Source organism: Oryctolagus cuniculus, chromosome 3 (assembly GCF_964237555.1).
Source record: "Oryctolagus cuniculus chromosome 3, mOryCun1.1, whole genome shotgun sequence".
Lineage (NCBI taxonomy): Eukaryota > Metazoa > Chordata > Mammalia > Lagomorpha > Leporidae > Oryctolagus > Oryctolagus cuniculus.
The window spans coordinates 14,255,264-14,275,486 of NC_091434.1; the positions used below are offsets into that span (position 1 = coordinate 14,255,264).

General features: G+C 39.4%; 1 protein-coding gene across 9 annotated transcripts in view; it reads left to right on the forward strand.

The window, feature by feature from the left end:
* Positions 1–20,223, forward strand: part of DOCK10 (dedicator of cytokinesis 10) — a 297,295-nt gene that overhangs the window by 99,870 nt on the left and 177,202 nt on the right. For 2 of the 9 annotated variants that reach the window (XM_051849119.2, XM_051849120.2), the window contains exon 1: positions 11,298–11,643. The exons of the other annotated variants lie outside the window; for them this stretch is intronic. In XM_051849119.2, the coding sequence (XP_051705079.2) occupies positions 11,539–11,643 (105 nt within the window). In that variant the 5' untranslated portion in view covers positions 11,298–11,538. Of the gene's footprint in view, positions 1–11,297; positions 11,644–20,223 lie in introns of those variants that run through there. 9 annotated transcript variants of the gene reach the window in all.

Sequence of the window (20,223 nt, forward strand, 5' to 3'; positions counted from 1 at the left end):
ATATGTCCTTTAATGTCAACTAAAGAGAGGGAGATGCCAAATTTAAGCACTGCCAAGGATCTGTTGATGCAATCTAAGTAGCAGATCTCCTTCCAAATCCTTTGCAATACTTTTGCAAAGGAGAGCAAAGTCAGATTAAATGTCTCCTTGTCAGTGTACTCTAATACCTTCCAGTGGCCTTGGAAAGTTATAGAAAGGGAGAAGGATAAAGCAGAGAAAAAGAATGTGCGATGCCCTATTCTCCTGTTCACAGCATGAAATTGGTAATTATAATGTTGATATTTGCCACATGCTGGCACAGTTGAGACATAAAGATGACGCTGTTTATTGCTCTGGGAATTTACAGTCCTGCTTAGGCAGAAAAGAAAGCATGAAAAGACGGAAAAGTGTATGAAAGCACAGGATAGTGGTTAAAATTTGATGTCAGCTTCTTTGGTATGTGTGTCTTTTGTGTGGGATGAAGAGAGATGGCAGAAACAGAGTTGGAACTTCCTGCAGTTGTGCGTAGTGGGGATTTAAACATGAAATAACCAATGCTGCAAAACAGAGTAAGCACCAAGAGGTCAGTTGTGGAAGGACAGAGTGTTCAGAGGAGGAGCTGCTTAAGCTAATTAGCTGCATCTGCACCCTATGAGTCCTCTGGCCACGCCTTACATTGTTGTAATGTTCCATCCATTTCACTGCTATTTTCAAAGCGATTTGTGCCTTTTTGTGTTCCCATCTCCTCCTCCTAATGCTCAGTTTAAGAACAGCTAGAACGTTCCAGTACCCTCGAAATGTGCTGTAGCAGCCCAACTCAAGACTACTGCTCAGCATAATCAAGCTTCCATCTAACATCCCTTAGACACTTTCTTATATTCCAGGCACTGTGCTAAGTGCTTACAAATATCCTCTTATTAAGCCCCACAATGTCCAGTGAAGTAGGTTCTCTTATCATTGATTTACACATGAGGAAACTCAAAGTCGGTGAAGATGGATCATTTGCCCAGAGGCCCCCAACAACTAACAGAGCCACTAGTAATCAAATGCAAGCCTACTGACCGCAGCACTGTGATCTTATCCACAATTGCAAACACCACACTCCTAAATTTATCCTTAAATGTGCACCCAGTCTCCAGCCCCTTAGCTCAGTTTCTAGCTTACCTCTTTAAGTTACAAGGGTTTTTTATTTTTTTCCAGACAAGTGATAGCCGCATTTTGGGAGAGATGGCCCATAACAGAAACAGAAACCTAGGCTCATAGACTAGAATAGTGGGATTCTGAGGTATATGGAGAAGTGAGAGAGGGCATTGGCTTGAAGGCCAATAGGCCTGAGGTTCTTCAAGGAAATTGATTATTTTTTAAGAGGTGTAAACCCGGGGCTGAAGAGAAACCATTATCATCTGCTAGGAGTTCGCTAGCCCTGAAAGCCACCATCAAAAAAATATTGGATTTAAACCCAGAGTGCAGGGATTTTTCCCTCCTGTCTTCTCCCTCCCCTGGGAACTCGTAGTAATGTCCAAAACCATGACTGTCACACAGGGGCAGAAGAGGATAGGGGAGTTGCTACTGGCATGCAGTGTGTAGAAGCCAGCCAGCGATGCCACTGAATACCCTGCAATGCATAGGACAATCTCCCCACCCCCAGGTCCAGGTTGTCAATAGTGCCAAGTTTGAGAAAACATGATTTAGATAACAACTGAAAGACGTGTCATGTCTGACCAGGTCCACAAAACTCTAAGCAGAGAAGTTGTTAATGAAGAGGAAAAGAAGTAGAATCAAAGGAAGATGAGCAGGTAGAAGGGGAAGCTGGAGTAGGTCAGAGACCCTCGTTGTGATGCCAGTTTCACTCCCGAGTTTTCTCCTTGGTGTCTAAAGCATGCACCATGATCGAGTTAGTGAGCTGATTCCGTCTGATCGAGCATCCATTAAGAAAAAGGAATATTTGATTTTATAAATGAGAGCTTAGTTCAGTATAGAAAACCACATGCACTGGGAGGTATTTCACCAGAGGGACATCATTATATGATTTTTTGGCTAAGAAAAATTATTAAATGAAGCAGCCTCAGAGTCACTGTTTCTCAGTGTGTGGTCTGTGTAGCATCTTTAATGCACATCATCAGGATGTTCTAATGAAGCTAGATTACTGCACCATCAAACCTACTGATGTCCTGCGTGAGGCCCAGGAATCCACATCTTTCACGGTGTTCCCTTGTGGTTCTTACACACACTGTGAACCTGTGCTCTTGGGATTCTTATAATAATGACTTTCAAAGCTCTGCTACTGTCCAGGACCCAACTTGAGACTTCAGTTGCAGCTGTAACTCACATTCTTCTTGGCCTTGACTGATACAGTGTTTTCCTGTGTGTTAGATTGTTTCAGCCCATATTCTTCATTTGTCACTTAGTTTCTGCCCTTGATTATTTCTCCAGAGTGTTCTATCACCTGGACCTGGGTAGGCAGCCTGTCCTAATCTTTCTTTATCAGTGATACTCAGCACGGGCCAAGCATGAATAATATTTCACAGAGCCATGGCCTCACTGCATTTGCTCCCATTCTCATCTATGAGATAAAAAGATAAGGATGACCTTACTCCAATTTTTATTTCCCTGTTTTTGCAGTTTTTATTTACCTGATAAGGTATATACCAGATAGTGAGAGGTTAATTTATCCTTAATTAGGGAACTTAAGCTACCACATGTCAAAAGATCAAGAATTTACTGCAGTGTGCACAACTAAATAAACCAAAATCAACAATTCTCTGCAAAACACTAAGAGGCTCTTGATTGAAAATTCACGACCCCACTCTTTTTCTTTAGTTTCCACAATGGGAGGTGTTAAACACTTAGATTACAGCATCCTAATAGCTTTGCCACCTCCCAGTAGAAGACTTAAATACAATATGGTGCTATTAAAAATGTGGTTTGTGGGATGGACAGAGTTGTGGAGGTGGCACCTAGACTGGCAGCCTAATCCACTAGCAAAGAATTATTGGTCTGAATAGCTGGTTGCCTGCATGCTCATGGTTTGTCATTTGTATCACAGTTTGTTTTCTTGTCAAAATTGCTTAAGTAAGAGTGCTTTATTGCCTTGCATTTGTGTAGTCCATTCTTTTGCATTAAATAGGCCACCACAAGAATAAAGCATATGTGATTCTGATATTCTATAAACTAAGCAATTTTCCACTAGAGCTGCATAGATTTTAAGGACTATGGTCTCCTCATAAAACTTGTGTACAATGTGATTTTCAGGACAATTATTGAACAGTGGGTGACATTCATATTGAAAGCAAGGTAATTAGCGCTTGGAATGACTAATAGAGGGCAATTTAAGGTGCTTGTTTTAGTTTAAAGGAAATTGCTCTGATCTGTAGTTAACCTTGCCAGCAGTAGGAAGCTGGTGTGGGGTCCAAGCCAGCAAACTGAGCAAATATCACTGTCTCCAGGGGAAAATGCTGTTGGGGAATAGTCCCTAGATGTGAAAGATAATAGCATTGATTCAGAGTTGCCCAGTCCAAGGTTCTTGGATGCTTGTATTTAAGTGTCTTCATCTGATCATTCATGCATGAAATCACCCTGCTTCAGTCTTTAAAAGATAAGGGAAATAACATCACAATAAAAAATGTGTTTCTTTGGGGTTGATTTTTAAAATCTTTTTATTTATTTATTGAGAGACAGAAAGACAAAGAGAGTGCGCCCGTGCTCTCATACACTGGCTTATTCCCAAAATGTCCACAAAACCTACAGTTGGGATGGAAACCAGGAATCAGGAACCCAATCCAGGTTTTCCACATGGGTGTCAGACACCCAACAATTTGAGCCATCAGTACTGCATATCTTAATCTTTATTGCAGGCTCTTGACCTCACAGAGACAAGAATTCAAACCAGAAGTTAAACAAACAAACAAATAAATAAATAAATAAATAAAGTGCACCAATGAGAGCAGGATTTATTTAAGAGACAGAGAGTGAATATACATTCATGTATGGGTTTGGGCTGCCCTGCACAGATACCTGTCATGAATGGGCCAGAGAGTTGTCTATGAGTCAAGAGAGAGATAAGAGGCCAGAGAAGGCCACACAAGTATCATCCTGAGGCCATGAGCAACGTAAGGGCCCCTCCTACAATATCAGTCTCTTTTATAAGAGAGAAGTTAGTGAGTGCTGTGATTGAATATACAAATGGGGTGGAATTTAGCATGGGTGAGACTTTCTGGGGAATTCCTGGTGCTTCCTTGTGAAATTTACTTTGCATATGGCCATCATGGCATCTCCTCTTTCCTGGGCCTGGACGGAAACTAGGTATGCTGGATTGGCAGGTAAGGATGTGGAGTTGCAGTGCAGGGCTGTGCAGAGATTGTGAGGAGATATTCCAGCTCAACTATCCCTACCTAACTCCTTGCCCAGTTCTGCCGTATCACCACTGCCTCCCGGGGTCTGCATTATCAGGGTGCTGAGGTCTGGACAGAACGTGGTAAAAATTGAGACACTTTATTGTGGGATGCAGGTATTTTAATTGGTATTTTAAAGAACAGTAGCAAACCATTTGTATTTATTCTTATAGTAGCCATGATATATTTTTAAAATTTTATTTATTTATTTATTTATTTCAGAGGTAGAGTTACAGAGAGAAGGAGAGACAGAAAGGTCTTCCATCTGCTGGTTAACTCCACAAATGGCTGCAAAAGCCGGAGCTGAGCCAATCCAAAACCAGGAGCCAAGAGCTTCTTCTGAGTCTCCCATACGGGTGCAGGTACCCAAGCACTTGGGCCATCTTCCACTGCTTTCCTAGGCCATATCAGAGAGCTGGATCGGAAGAGAAGCAGCCAGGACTTGAACTGGTGCCCATATGGGATTCTGGCACCACAGGCAGAGGCTTAGCCCACTATGACACAGCGCTGGCCCAGCCATAGTATTTTTGTAGTTGTCAGTGTCTTTGCTGTTACAATCTGGCTCCTAAGGTTGAAGGCAGTAGGATGCGAATTAGAATATGGCCTCCCTAAGAATGAATTTTGTCTCTTTAACAATTTCCCATTTTCTGGGGCCAGCGCTGTGGCGCTGTGGGTTAACACCCTGGCCTGAAGCACCAGCATTCCATATGGGCTCTGGTTCTAGTCCCAGTTGCTTCTCTTCTGATCCAGCTCTCTGCTATGGCCTGGGGAAGCAGTAGAAGATGGTCCTTGGGCCCCTGCACCCAAGTGGGAGACCCGGAAGAAGCTCCTGGCTGTTGCGGCCAATTGGGGAGTGAACCAGCGGATGGAAGACCTCTCTCTCTGTCTCTACCTCTCTCTGTATCTCTGTCTTTCAAATAAATAAAATAAATCTTTAAAAAAAATTCTCATTTTCAAGAACAGACCAGTCTCAAGCTGGAAATAGTAAACACTACAACATCTTGAAGACAGTTGGTTGTCTTTACCATAAAGCATCAAGATGGGTAATAAGTGCCTAAACACCAACATGAAGTTAAGAAAATAATAAACCCTAAAATCAACGTTCCTTTTTCCTGAGCATTGCACTAAGATACATGTAGTTATTGGTAAGATACTCATATATGTCACTGGAATACAATAATTTTTCTAGAAGTCTTTAATGATTGATAAACTTCATTACTGAAAAAGTGTATCTCCTTTCCCACTTGCTGTTAGATCCGAAGACAGGCTTACTAAACTCTGTAAGCCATAATTTCCTTACCTGCATATACCTCTTGTCCATCAAATCCTAATTGAAAACTATTATCTTATGAATCCTATAAAATGCCATAATATAAACAAGTCTGATTACAACTTGATACATATCTGGAAAATTATGAATAAAATACTATGAGTTATTTTAATGAGATAATAATGTATACATATGCTTAAATGCACATGCCCACATCACAAATATATAACTATACCACATCAAACACAAAAAACACACATAATATACACAACAAATATCACACACACAGTACACACATACTTATTCAACAAATACCTACAATCCCCTACACACAGGTCACATACACAAACTGCATTTATCTACATTCTCCATCAATGTGATCCATATTGCCTGGTGCTCTTTATTTTCCATGAAGTTTCTAAATCTTTTATACTAAAAGTAATGCTGTCTGGATTAAGGACTTGCTGAGAGGAAAACCATCGTATGAATACTTCACAGAGAGTACTCACTGTAAGTTTTCCTTATGGTCATTTAAACTCCCTCAGAGACAACTACTTTCTCATTGGTCACTCAGAGCTGTTGAGTTGGGTTGCCTTTCTAACAGGAAGTAGTGACCCTGAGTGCAACTAACTTCAGGAACATTTCTGCTCGGGCGTGCTCAGGAGTGCCCCCAGTGAAAAAGGAAGTAGCCCTTGATGTTTTACTTCCTTCAAACACCACATCCTGTGTGAGCTGAGCCTGCAGATTCGTGGTGGACCACCCTTTTTTTTTTTCCTCAAAGAGAAAGCCTGTGCTTCATACTTATTGGTTGCTAAAGCAGAAACTGATGGGAAATGGAACAGACAGAAATAAAGCAAGTTATACATGTTCTCGAACATTGAAGATGTGATCACAACAAATGATGAAAACTTCACAAGTGAAAATAAATGGAAGTGAAGATGGAACACAGAGAGCAAGTAAACAGATGCATAGAAAGTGCTTTGCCAGGGGCTAAGATTAGGATTTTCATACCACCATATTATGTCGTCTGTGCTTGTCTGAGTCTTAACCGCCAAGTTTCCAGTTACTCTCAATTCCTCATGCTACTCATTGAGTCATTTCTATGAAGTAGATTCAGATGCACTATCAGTGGAAGCCAAGTGTCTGCCCCCTGGAATCTTAGATTCAGCAGCGCTATCCTTTGTAGATTGCACAGTGTGTGTAACTGAGTAATCATAACCAAGCAGTTTTAGACATGACATAACTGAATGTCTTAGAGAAGACCTTTGGTTAGGTTGCTGCCTTTCGCTGGCTGACTTTGTTTCCTGGGCTTATCTTCTGATGCCGTCACCACTGTTTGTCTACCCTTTCCAACTCCTGCAGTTCCCTTCTGCTGCACTACTATATTTCTTATCTTTTTTGCTGCCAATTGTTTCTGATAAATACTCTATAAACAAAATTTCTGTTTCCTCCTACTCATTTTTTAACTCTGCTGCAACCTGGATCCTACCTCGCTTCTCAGTGGAAGCCACACTCAAAAGCCAAGTGTGCTTTTCCCAGTACGTTTTTTATCTTAAAATTATTTTTAAAACCTAAACATACACACACACACACACACACACTCTGTCCAGGAGAAGTTTGGTAGACAGTATTCTAAAGATACCTCCTCCCACTGAAGACTCTCTCGTTGAAAACTCTAACCACAGTACTGCTGTGAAGGGACTTTGCAGATGTAAATTAAGGTTATTAATCAGCTGACATTAAAAATGTAGAGTTTATCTTGATTTTCTGGTGAGACCAATCTGATCACACAAGGCCTCAAAAAACAGTGTTTCTTTAGCTAGACTGGAGCTATGCATGCACAAGAGATCTGTTAGAAAGATGAAGAAGAGAAGTTGGATAGATTCAAAGTGTGAAATGGGTTCAGTCTGCTGTTTTTCTGCCTTAGAAAGGGCAGGAAGGAGAAGGCATATCCATGGAGGCTAAGACACCACTTGGGACACCTGCATCCTATACATGGGGTTCTGGGTTCACATCTCAGCTTTGCTCCCTGCTAATTTCTAACGAACAGCAAGGACTTGGGTACCTATTACCCATGTAGGAACCTGGCCTGAGTTGCCAGACTCCTGGCTTTGGCCTGGCCCAGTCCCAGCTGCTGTGGGCATTTTGGTAGTGAAGCAGCAGATGAGAGGTCTGTCTCTGTCTGACTATATCTCTCTCCCCACCCCCTCATACACCCCTCTTTCTCTGCCTTTTAAATAAACAAAGCAAAAAAAAAAAAAAAAAAAAAAAAAAGGAAAAGAGGAGATCATGAGCCAGGGAATATCAGTGACCTCTGGATACTGAGAAATAGAAACAGCCACCTCGGTCTCACACCTGAAAGGAATGGATTTTGCCAAGAACCTTGCCGTTGCCTGGAACCCAGTTCTGCCCTAGAGCCTCCAGCAAGGGATGCCAGCCTCACACAGACAAAAGCTGAACCAAACTTCTGGCCCACATAAACAGGGAGATAATAAATAGATTGATTTAAGCCACTAACTGTGTGGTAATCTGTTAACAGTTGGAACAGAAAATTAACACGGATTTCCAGGACTTTTTTCAAATTTCTGAATCTTAACATTGAAATTTCTATTTCATATGAAACATGGTTCAAACTTCTTATTTTAACCAACTTCCAAACATACAGACCCTTGACTGTTGAAACTTTCAGACTAAATTTCCCTGATGGGACACCACAGGGCCAGACTTTGATTACATACATGAGAATGAGAGAGGTTAGGCATTTTGTATTTACACATACCTGCATACGCGTACATGAGGGGAGGCTTCGAAAAGCTCTTAGATAAACAAAATTAAAAGAAAATTAATGCCTCATGTAGGCAGATATCATATACATACATATATACTTGTATAAAAATTGGAAAATGTCAATCATACTCAATAAATAAGTTTACCTATGTCCATATGTAGCATATTTTTCCTCTATTTTAGATACAAATATATTATTTCACAACAACCCTAAAGCTGTGTACTAAGTTGGTCCACTTTGTTTGTAAGAAATAGGCAGAGAGAAGTCAAGTAACTGGCTGGAGGTCACTTGATAGATGATGAAAGAGGGTTTAAACACAAGGCTGTCTGGATGCAAGACAGCAATGTCCTTAGATTTTCACTTGTCCGTCTCTGACAAAGAATCTCTTTAACTGTTCTCAGATTCAGCATCCTGGCTTCCAGATGCCATGCTCCACCTTCTTTAAATGCCCCTCTCCTGGACATCTGGGCTCTGTAGCACCCTGGGAGTCCCTCCCCTATATCTCTGTCCCTTCTCAGTATTTCCTAAACTGTCTTCCATCCATCAAATGTAAATGAACTTCAAGACTGTGTTCTCAATTCTATGTTATTCAGTTCTCCAAACACTCAGATTTACTGTTAGTCCTTTACATTGAACTCATTCCATGCCTTTCTGCTGCACACATCCAGTCTTGAATTCCTACTGACAATATAACAGTGGTGCAAGACGCATCCTTTGCCTATGCCCTTGACATGACATTCAATGGTATTGCACATTAAAAGTTGGGAAAGAAGCCTTCTCTTACACCCTTTTTGCTTAGTCATGTTGTCCATCTCCCTCATAGACAAACTCATGGTATCTTTGACTCTCCATTCTGGGTAAGAACACAAGCTCTAGATATGGATTGGCAGGTTTTAAATTCAAGCTGAGCTACTAACTTGCTATGGAACTTTGGACCAAACTGCTTAACTTCTCCAGACCCAAATGTCCTTCTCTGTACAATTCGGGTAATGATAACCATAAAAACAATTTCTGCCTAACAGGGCTGTTGGACGATTTAAATTAAGTAATAAAAGTCTTGTTGGGTTGCGTCACAGAATGTTTGAGAAACAGAGGGGGCTAAAAACAAGAAAGGCAAAGCCCCGTGCGTGTCCTCAACAGTGCCATCTAGGCCTTGCCAATAGATTTTCCCCTCCTTTGCAGTTCTACAAGTTCTGTCTGACATCCCAGCTGCTTTCTGGACATGCCTCCTTGTGCCAATATGTGAGGGAGCTGTGACCAGTAGTGAGGACATGAAGAAATGAGTCATCATCAGATTGCAGAAGTTGAGAAATGGGAGGGACTCCAGGAAAAAGAACTGTGGTGCCTAAAGAGGAATAGAGGACAAACCAGATGCAAATCTTAGAAAGAGAGGAAGTGACTTAAGAGTTTCTCAAGTTGTTAGGTGCTTTCTTACAGAGCAGTACGCCTGCCTTCCAAAACTGTGAGTCATGGCTTTAGGAGACCATCAGTAGGGAGGTGCACAGAAGCTGTGAGTCCTCACCATGCATACATATTTTCTGAGTGCTTACATTCTTCCTGTTTGTAGTTCAAAAGCTTGTATTAGATTCTTGAATGAGTTCCTGATCCCTAAAGTATTGTAAAAGGCTTGATCCTTACCTGAGTCTAGGAAATCAGATGATCCAAAGACAGACTTTCATAATATCATACAAGGAAAAACCTTGAATCTGAAATTCTGCATGTGCCACAATATGTCTGCTCATTTGATAGAAATCAAAGAGACACTTAGAAGATGAAATATATTTAGAGCTAAAGATATATGATAGAATTCCTAATTATCCAAAGACTGTGCATCAGAGGGGCTTCTTCTCTTGACCTAATTAAGCCGATGACATAAGAAAGATAGTTTACCACCCGAATTTGTCAGTGTTATTACTCTGATAGTTTTCATAGGAAGTCTCCTCCTCCTCACTCTCCATGCTGAGATGAGGAATAATCAGAACCCCTTGTTGCCTCTCTGGCACAAATCACTCATGAAAGGTGGAGATACATGAATGGCTATGTGAATATGTATTTGCTTCTTTTAAATCTGATTATTACTGAGAAAAAGAGAACAGTCTAGTCCTGTGAACTCCAAATATTTTCTGTCTCTCTCATCTAGTTGAAAAAAAACTGAACACACTCTCATTTTCTCTATTCTCTTGGGAATTATATAATTCTTAGAACCAGGCAATTGTTTAAACACATAGATTCAGTGAATGAAGCAAATAAGAATTCCAACTTGGGTGCAGCAGAAAACCTAGTGAACGAAGAGAGATCACAGGTCTAAATGAAAAGTCAACTGTATAGTTGTGTGTGCTCTGGCAAATGCCACTGGGCAGCTAAGACTGGAAAGAGCATCCAAGTGGCTTTGACAGGAGAATTGTATATTAAGCAGCCCCAGAAAAGTGAATGAAGCCTATAGATGACGGAATTAACTACTTGTAACCATTTGACCCTACAGAAGTAAGGTGTCCATATTTACATGCATTGTATTAAATATCAACAAAACTTAAGTTCTTCATTCAGATAACTAACACACATAGAATCTTAAAATTTATCCTTGCATCCTAATTGAACATATTGGGCATCTACTTTGGAAGATCACTGCTTTAATCTACATTCACATGAACAGAATTCTTGGACCTTGGCTACACATTTACAGTTTACCTTTTAGATCTAGCCCTGATTAAAAAGCTCACGTGGCTGTTTCAGTTGCAGACATGAAGCCTTAGCGTTTCGTTATTTGATTTCATCTTGATTCGGTTCCATGAGTGATTTCACATCACATGGTTTATACTGTTATGGGCAATTCTCTTAAAGATCCAAAGTCATTTTGTGTTTCTGTCTTGCTTTCAAGCAGGGGATTTGGGAGGATATACAAGCAGTATCTGGGTAGCTGGTAGGTAGTTACTCAAAGGAAGTGGTAACTTGTTGGTTTTCTTTCCTTTTTTGAGTTTGTTAGTGTAGCACAAGCATTTCCCTTTTCACCAGAGAAGGAAGATTTATTCGGGGAGGTGAAGTTTCAAAAGTGAAAAGTTGGATTAATTGACATTTTAAAAATATTTTATGAGTCAAATTAATGCACTATAATGAGCTTCCGAGCAAAGGTTTTCAAACGGGAACCCAGTGAATTTTGGAAGAAGAGACGGACAGTGAGGAGAATAAATCCAGAGGAAATCCACAGATTCAGTTCTGTAGGTATCTGAATGTTGATGCTTTTCCTTGCTTCTTTCTCTTCAGTTTTTTCTCTTAAAAAGGTGTATCTCACCGTATGTTTTTCCTGATCTTTGGTAACTAATAGAGTACCTAAAATGTAATGTATTAGATTGAAACTGACATTTTGAGATGCTATGATTGTTACAGCCCTTGTCTTGACTGTTGAGAAAACGTATTTTTTTCTTTCCTACTAATGGTCTCCTAAAGCCATGAGCTCTTTACTTGGTGTAGGGTTAATCTGATGAGTATAAAGTAAGCTGAAACTAGATATTTGTAAAAATAAAGAGTGGGAATGGGGCGGGGGGAGGAAAAACAGTGGGAGTCTGGGGAGGAAAAACAGTGGGAGTCTGGGCAGGAGGGAAGGTAGGGTGTGAAGTATTGTTATGTTCCTAAATCTGTGTATATTAAATTTGTGAAATTTGTATACCTTAAATAAAATTAAAAAGATATTTAAAATAAATAAAGGCTTGTCTCCACAGTGATATTCTAACACAGGCCACTGGGCAAAGTCCTAGAAGGAACAGATATTCCATTTGCCTTATAAATACACTGTTTTACTTGTATAATTATTTTTGAAGTCACATTGATTTAAAAGTGTATATATATATAGATATTTCCATTTTTTTGTATTTTTAATTTTTAAAATTTTAATTGATATATTAAAAGTGTATATTTATTGTATCAACACCATATGTAACTCTTTTACAACATATTGATAAAGCATTTAAGTCTTAAAATATCATTAGATACTTGGAATTTGCCTGTTTCCCATAATATTGTGCAAACTCTAGTTTCTAAAGCACTTGCTGTCTTTATCAAAGAGAGGCCTACAAATTTCTAAATTAAGAAGCCAATTGATGACTTAAATAGTCATGTTTTCTCAAAAATGTTACTGTTCCACTATCATGTACTATTAATTACTTACTTTAAAATTCTTAGAATGAGCAATCGAAAATATGAAAGGAAAAGTCAATAAGTATTGAATCGTAGACTAAGGAAGACCATTAGAACTTATATATTTTAAAGGCTAAAACAATTTTTTTTTAAATGTTTCTGCCTTATTATTTCCTGCTGTCAAAGTGAAAACCTGGGAACATGTGCGATTTACAGAATTCTAGATTTTTATGTTAAGAACTTCTGGTAGTTGTACATCAGAGCTGAATGCTAGAGCATTTCCATGGCTACATGGAATGGGAAGACCCACTTTATCTGATAAATGGCTGCAGCACATTATTGGGTAGCTCATCTGAGAAAAACATTGATTTTACAGAGTGGTTCAAGCTTTGCTTTCTTTCTCTGGGGCAGAGTTTCTCAGTACCACCATTATTGTCATCTAGGGTCTGAAAATTCTGTTTTGTGGAAGACTGTTGCTAAAAACCCCCACTTTGTAGGGTATTTAGCAACACCTTGGCTTTTATCTAATAGATACTAGTGGCAACCCATTCCTTATTGTGACAAACAAAATGTCCCAAATGTTACTAACTATGTCCTGTTCAGGGAAGGTGATTACTTCTAGTGTTCTAGGGGTAAAAAAAATCTTTCGTGTTCATGTAAGCATTTTAAATCTAGAAATAGCAGTAGCTTTTTAAATGATATATGGAGAGAGAGAGAGAGGATATCAGAGAAAAAGAAGACTATCAAAAACATTTATAAACATGAATAATCAAATTAATGAGTAGTTGGTCAGCCCTTGATAGGTCAAAAAACCAGGTACAAGTGCACCACTTCTCTATTCATAGTGGCTCTCTTTCTGCTAACAATGAAATTATTTGGAGGTAATTTAACATGAATAGAACTTACTAGTGTGTTCATTGGTGGACACACACAGTGAAGTCCCTCAACCATGTTCCCATGGAACATGGCCTGGGCTTTTGCACTTAGCAGTTCATAACTAGAATATGCAAAGTCCGAAAACCAATCTTTTTCTCACCATTCACCATTTGTGTCCTTACTTCCGGTTTCACAAGAGTATTGTCACTTGTTTACCAACAACTTGTTAAAGAGGGAAACTGTTTCAAAAATTTGGCTTGAGATCATTTTAACATTTAGACAAATCCAAAAAGCAAAAAATTCCTGCTGTGTATGTGTCTGGATGGAATTTAGAAACACCATGGGTTTTGTTACCTGAGATTTACTTCAGTGTCCACTAAATGAGAAAACACACAAAAGAAGTCCATGTCTATCTTGCACAAACCACACATACAGTATTGGCAAGAGGACACTCCCTGGTGTCTCCCTATATTATGAAGCTAATCACTGTATGAATTATCTTAATTGAATTTGAACATATTGCTACCAAGTACTGTGGGGAAAACAGCCAGTAAGAAAGCAATGTTTTCACACAGCATTCAGTAGCAATGCATTCAAATTTAATTAAGATCATTCATACAGTGATTAGCTTTCTTCTAAGGAAGACACTGGGGACTTTCCTTCTATGGTTGTCTGCTTTTGGTCTGCCCAAGATAGGCCTATCTCCTTTCACAGGTTGTCTCTTCTATGGAGTAAGATTGTTCAATCCATTCTCAAGATGTGCTTTCCATTTTAGAAAACAAAATCCAGGGAAGTGAAACAAGTTGAGTGTTAAGATTTTAGATGGATGTATTGGAGATCCTTCTGTCTGCTCTCTTACAGTCTTATACACACCACCCAGGGAAGTTACTTAAATCACGCTGCACTTCAGTTTCTGTTTCCCTAAATTGCTCGTAACAATACCTATCTTGTCTTAAGATTGCTTATTAGAAATAAATTTGATAATGTGCGTTCTGAAGACAGTCTGAACACTGAAAAGCTACATGTCTTACAAATGTTATAAAGTATTATTAAAACCAAATAAAATATTTCCATCCCCAAGAAAAACAGAAAAGGGAAAACATAGTGACATCTTTTCTGTGGCTGCAACAAAGGAAACCTCAGGGCTCTATTTGCACTTTCCTTCCAGAGACATTTTTGCTGTCAAAGTCACTCATAGACACAATTCTGGATTTCATCAAGCTGAGTACCTGGAGTGGGGAGGGAGTTAGAGTCTTCAATCTCTTTGTGTCAGAAATGCTACATTTTTCCTCCTTGCCCTAAGCCCAGTCTAGTTAAAGCACCCAAAGCCAGTTCCATTCATCTAAGCTTTCTTACACCCTAACCCAGTATACCGAGACCAGCTGCAGAGCTACTCCTTATGTGAAAGGGAAAAAGTAATTCAAGTGACAAAACACCTCCAACAGATGAAAACAAGGTCTAAAGTTAAGTTAGAGAATAAAATGGTAACTTCTTTTGGACTTCTGGGTATGCTCACATACTGTAAGGAACAGAGAAATAATTTGTTGAGCTAGCTGTCATAGATTACTGATTTTAACAATGATCAAGTAGATTTTGAACTCAACAAGTCTTTTCTTTCTCTGTGGCAATTTTAGAAATGCTTTAATTTCATAGTAACCTGCAGACTAGCCAGAACTCTGTGATTTCCAAAGAAGTCTGCACCCCAAACTTTGTACCCTTTTGACCCGGATTGATGATTTTGTGTACTCTATTTTCTTCAATTTCTGTTTGAAACTGTATTTACTCTGCTGAATTTTTTAATTATTCTGGAAATCAAATCTACCTTATTAATTCAGTTTTAAAGGGATTTACTAAGAAATATTTAACATATATTAATCCACTAATCAAAGACAAGATGCAATTGAGATAGTGCAGTTGTATTATCAGAAAAGTTCAAGAAACATGAAAGTTATTTGTTAGGTCAAGTAGAATGACTTCCTTTAGTTTTTGAATTAGTGTTCTGCACTTGATGGTTTCCTTTTTAACTGCCTTTCTATTTTTACTTTTTACCGAAATCATTCTGTATGATCTCTGGTGCATAGGAAGTCAATAAAAAGAGAATTTCCTTCCTAAATTACAAGTCCTAATTTGGAAAGATTAAATACATGATTAAGTTGAATTATTGTATCAATTTTCTGCTCAGAAAGGAAGAATGTAAAATTTCAAAAAATAAATGTGATTTTTTTTGTGTATAAGTTATTAATTGACTTTTAGATCATTAGTCTGAAGGATGTCAAAGCATTTGGAAAACTTTGGATATGCAAAAAATTTATTGTCTCTTTAATAATAGCTTATTAGCTCTTTAAAACAGGATAACAAAAACTATAGAGAGAGATGTTTCATCTGTCCAAAGCTACAGTGTCTGCCAGCACTTCCAAGCTAACCAGGTACTTCCCACGCAAAGCAAAATCATAGCATGTGACCTTATCAGCACTGAAATCAAGCGTGGTCATAAGTTTCTTCTTCTTTTTTTTTTGTTTTTTGGCTTCCAGATCTTCTGATCTCATAAGAGCAATGAGTTGAATGAATTAGACTTAGTGGAAACCTAGAGGTCAGAATTGCACTGAGGGCATCACTGTAGATAACTAAGAATGCACTTAAGTCGCCCATTCCCTTTAAGATGACGACTAAAGATGATCTTTAAGACCATCTGTATCAAAATAAACATAAATTGAGGCAATACCTATCCCTTATAGATGCTGCTTCTTGTATTGTGCCACAATGGATTTCTTTAGTTACAAATATTTTATTTATTTATTTATTTTTTTGACAGGACAGTGAGAGAGAGACAGAGAGAAAGGTCTTCCTTTGCCATTGGTTCACCCTCCAATGGCCGCCGCAGCTGGCGCGCTGCGGCCGGCGCATCGCGCTGATCTGAAGGCAGGGGCCAGGTACTTATCCTGGTTTCCCATGGGGTGCAGGGCCCAAGCACTTGGGCCATCCTCCACTGCACTCCCTGGCCACAGCAGAGAGCTGGCCTGGAAGAGGAGCAACCGGGACAGAATCCGGCGCCCCGACCGGGGCTAGAACCCCGGGTTCCAGCGCCATAAGGCGGAGGATTAGCCTAGTGAGCCACGGCGCCAGTTAGTTACAAATATTAGAAACTTTGGTGAGTAAGGGAACAGAATGCATGACAGAGCAGCAGCTTGGAGAAGAACTAGGAACAGACTCAGGAACGTGTAGGGCAATGGAAGAGAGGGGTTGTCTCAGTGATTGGAAGTAACAGACTACATGGCAGGAATGCATTCCCAGAAATGACTGAATTCCAATCATTTCCTCAGTTTTTTCATCCTCCATTCATGATCCAAGTTCTGGAAGGAGGAGGTGAATGGACCTAACTACATACCTATGGAAACAGAAGAGCAGAAACTTTTTTTAAAAAAGATTTATTTATTTATTTGAAAGAGTTATGCAGAGAGAGAAAAAAAGGCATAGAGAAGGTCTTCCATCCACTGGTTCACTCCCAGGTTAGCCACAATGGCCAGAGCTGCGCCAATTCGTAGCCAGGAGCCAGGAGCCAGGAGCTTCTTCTGGGTCTCCCACACAGCTGCAGGGACCCAAGGACTTGAGCCATCTTATACTGCTTTCCCTGGCCACAGCAGAGAGCTGGATCGGAAGTGGAGCAGCTGATCTCGAACCAACGCCCATATGGGATGCTGGCACTGCAGGCAGCGGCTTTACCCACTACACCACAGCGCCAGCCCCCAGCAGAATCTTTTTAATAATCAGACCCACCAAGACAAGTCCTTATGGAATGGGGAGTGAAATCCTCAAATGGAAATAAAAATACAAGTGGTAGAAGAAAGCATGATGGGTGTGGCATAGGCCAAAAACCACAAATACTCACCATGCATCTTCAATTTCAAGTAGCACAGGTGAAAAAGGAAATGAAAGAATAGCCTCGTTATGGGATAACTTATTAAAAATACTGGATGCACATTGCTTAACCATTTATATTAGTGTATATAACATCTATGTGTGTGCACACACATAGCACTTGATTTTTAAGTGCAAGTTTGTGCAATTGTTAAAGTATGGAAATAGTATCAGGGTTTAAACTGATGGCAGCTTTCACCTCAGACTTCACACAAATTACTCTAAAATTCCCCAACGTTTTCTCAAAGGCATTACTTTTCTTGGTGTCAGACAGTGTTGTAGTTGGGTTGAGATGTATTTTTAATGATATTTATTATCTTCCAAGTGTTCTAGAAAATTTAATGCAACATGTAATTTAATTTGATTTACATGTTATTCACTATTTTCTACTTCTTTACAAGAAGTATCCTCTTTGATTTCTTTGATTTTCATTTACTAAAATGTGTGGATTTTGGTGTGCTCATGGAGATATATATGATCAGATTTTCTTAAAAAGAAAACAAGACTGCAAAAGTCTGAATCCAATTTGAGAGTACACCTTATATCCTAAATCCTGTAAAGCTCATTTCTATCTTTGGTTTCCTTGTGATATAAGGGCTAACAAAATAGAAATTTCTCATGATTGTATAAATATGATGAACTAATTGCCCCATGTACTTTATTTTTTTCTTTTTTTTAACTTTTATTTAATTTTCAAAAGACTTTATACTTTCCCAAGTTTAACCTGTTTTATTTCACTAAAGTGGACTAAGATGTTCAGTGACTCCCTGCTGATTTCTTCCATGGTCTGTGTCTGTCTTTGTTACCAAGGGAACCATTTCCAAACCCAACTTAATCTGAGTTTGTACAGTTCTTAACTTTGATTTAACTGGTGTTTTTCCATTCTCATGAAAATATGTGGTTCAAGACAGAGAAGGTTAAAGGGTCAGCGTAAGACAGCCTATTCTTTACTTAATCATTTCCTTTTTGGTAAGAAAAGCTCGCCTTGTTTTCTGAAGCTCAAACACTTGAGTGGAACTCACTCTAATGAAAGGATGCATTAAGTCTTCACAAGATCACAGTCTGACAGCTGTGGCAGTGGATCCAGCTGGATGGACTCTCCCCAATCTTCTCATTTGTTTTAAACACAAATAGTGCGGACGTTGGTACCATTCCAATGACATAAAGGCCAAAGGGTCCTGGATTATGTTAAAGTCTGAAGAATCTGTGTGTCATTAGATCTTTTATTTCTTCTGAGAAACTTACTCCATTATCTTAACGTCACTAAAACTCATAACAGCTGTGCTTTTCCTGATCTGTTTTGGAGATTTCAAGATTGACATTTTAGGGGCTCCCCAAAGACCCTGTGTGTCATCCCCGTGAGTGGTTATCTCATCTGTATGCCCAGTTGTGAAGATAATTTTTGTAATTGGCATGTAATGTTCTCTTGGAGCCAAATCTATTGATCCTACAGCAAATATCTGTTTTTGTTTCTTTTTCTGTGTCATTAACCAGGATGAATAGATTTGCAAACTGAAGAAGATATTGAGATATAGGGTTATTTGTTATGAACACTGAAAGTAGAACAAAAATTCAAGTGTCTGGAAATGACAGGGCTGGTTCAGGAAGAGTGGGGGTGTCCCAAAGAGCCACACAGGACGCTCTGCGTGTCACTTAAAGAGCACAGCACTCTCCAAGCCAGGGGAAGAAGCTGTTTTGAGTAAGCATTCCTTACAAAGGCTGGATTCGGAGAAGGAAAAATAATAACTACTCCAGATTGAGAACACTGGAGTGGAGTAACCAAGACTCAGCTCCCCGGTTGCTCTTTAAGCTTAGACTCAAATGCGAGTGTTTGGACTAGTAGTTAAGATGCCAGCTGGGTGCCCATGTCCCGTGTCATAGTGTCTGGGTTCAATACTAGGCTGCAGTTTCCAACTCCAGATTCCTGCTAATGCAGAACCTTGGGGACAGCAATGACAGCTCAAGTAATTGGGTTCTGCATTAGCTGCCCTTTTATACACTTGTCTCAACATCAGCTGAGTCTCACATGACCTGTCCAAGTTACGTAGCTGCTGCACAAATAACTGAACCTCAAGCTAGAGATTTGGACTTTTATCCTTTGCAACATGTCCAGTGCAGGTAGGTGTTTAAGTAACTTACCAGATGTTTATGGTCTCTTACAGAGCTAAAAATACTTTAGTTATTAAATTACTCACTGTGCTGCTCTGTTTTGCTGGCATTCGCTTCTAGATCCCCATACCTAATCTGCGATCATTTCCCCTGGTCTCTTCCCCAGTGTTTTGTGTATCATTTTTAATTACTTGACTCTTAGTGGTTGAACTCCTATGGGAAGTCCACTGTCATATTTTTCAAGGGTAACCAATTTTTAAATCAAGTAATGTAGTGGGATTCATGAACAGAGACACCAAGGCCTTTAACAGGAAGTAGTATTTTATTATGCCAGCATAAGGCTCAGTTGGATTCGTGGATTGGCATCCAAAAAGACTGAGCCCCAAAGATATATATATACACATATATGTATATATATATACACACACACACATATACATACACACACATATATATTAGTGTGTGTGTGTATATACATATATATATATATATATGTTAGGTGCTTTGTCTCCTTCATATGACTACACACATACCTCTGATTAGATATTCTAGTGCTATATGGCAACTATAGATAAGAGGTTGCACATGCATATATAGTTGCTGATAATTTTAGCTAGTTTCCCTTAATACACCTAATATTTCTCCCACACACATACAGAGCTGTATGTTGTCTGGCACTGGCTAGCACCATCCCTCTCTGCTGACAGGCAGATATCGAAACAGTTACAAACAGGTGAATCCGGTTGCATTCCATCCCCGGATAG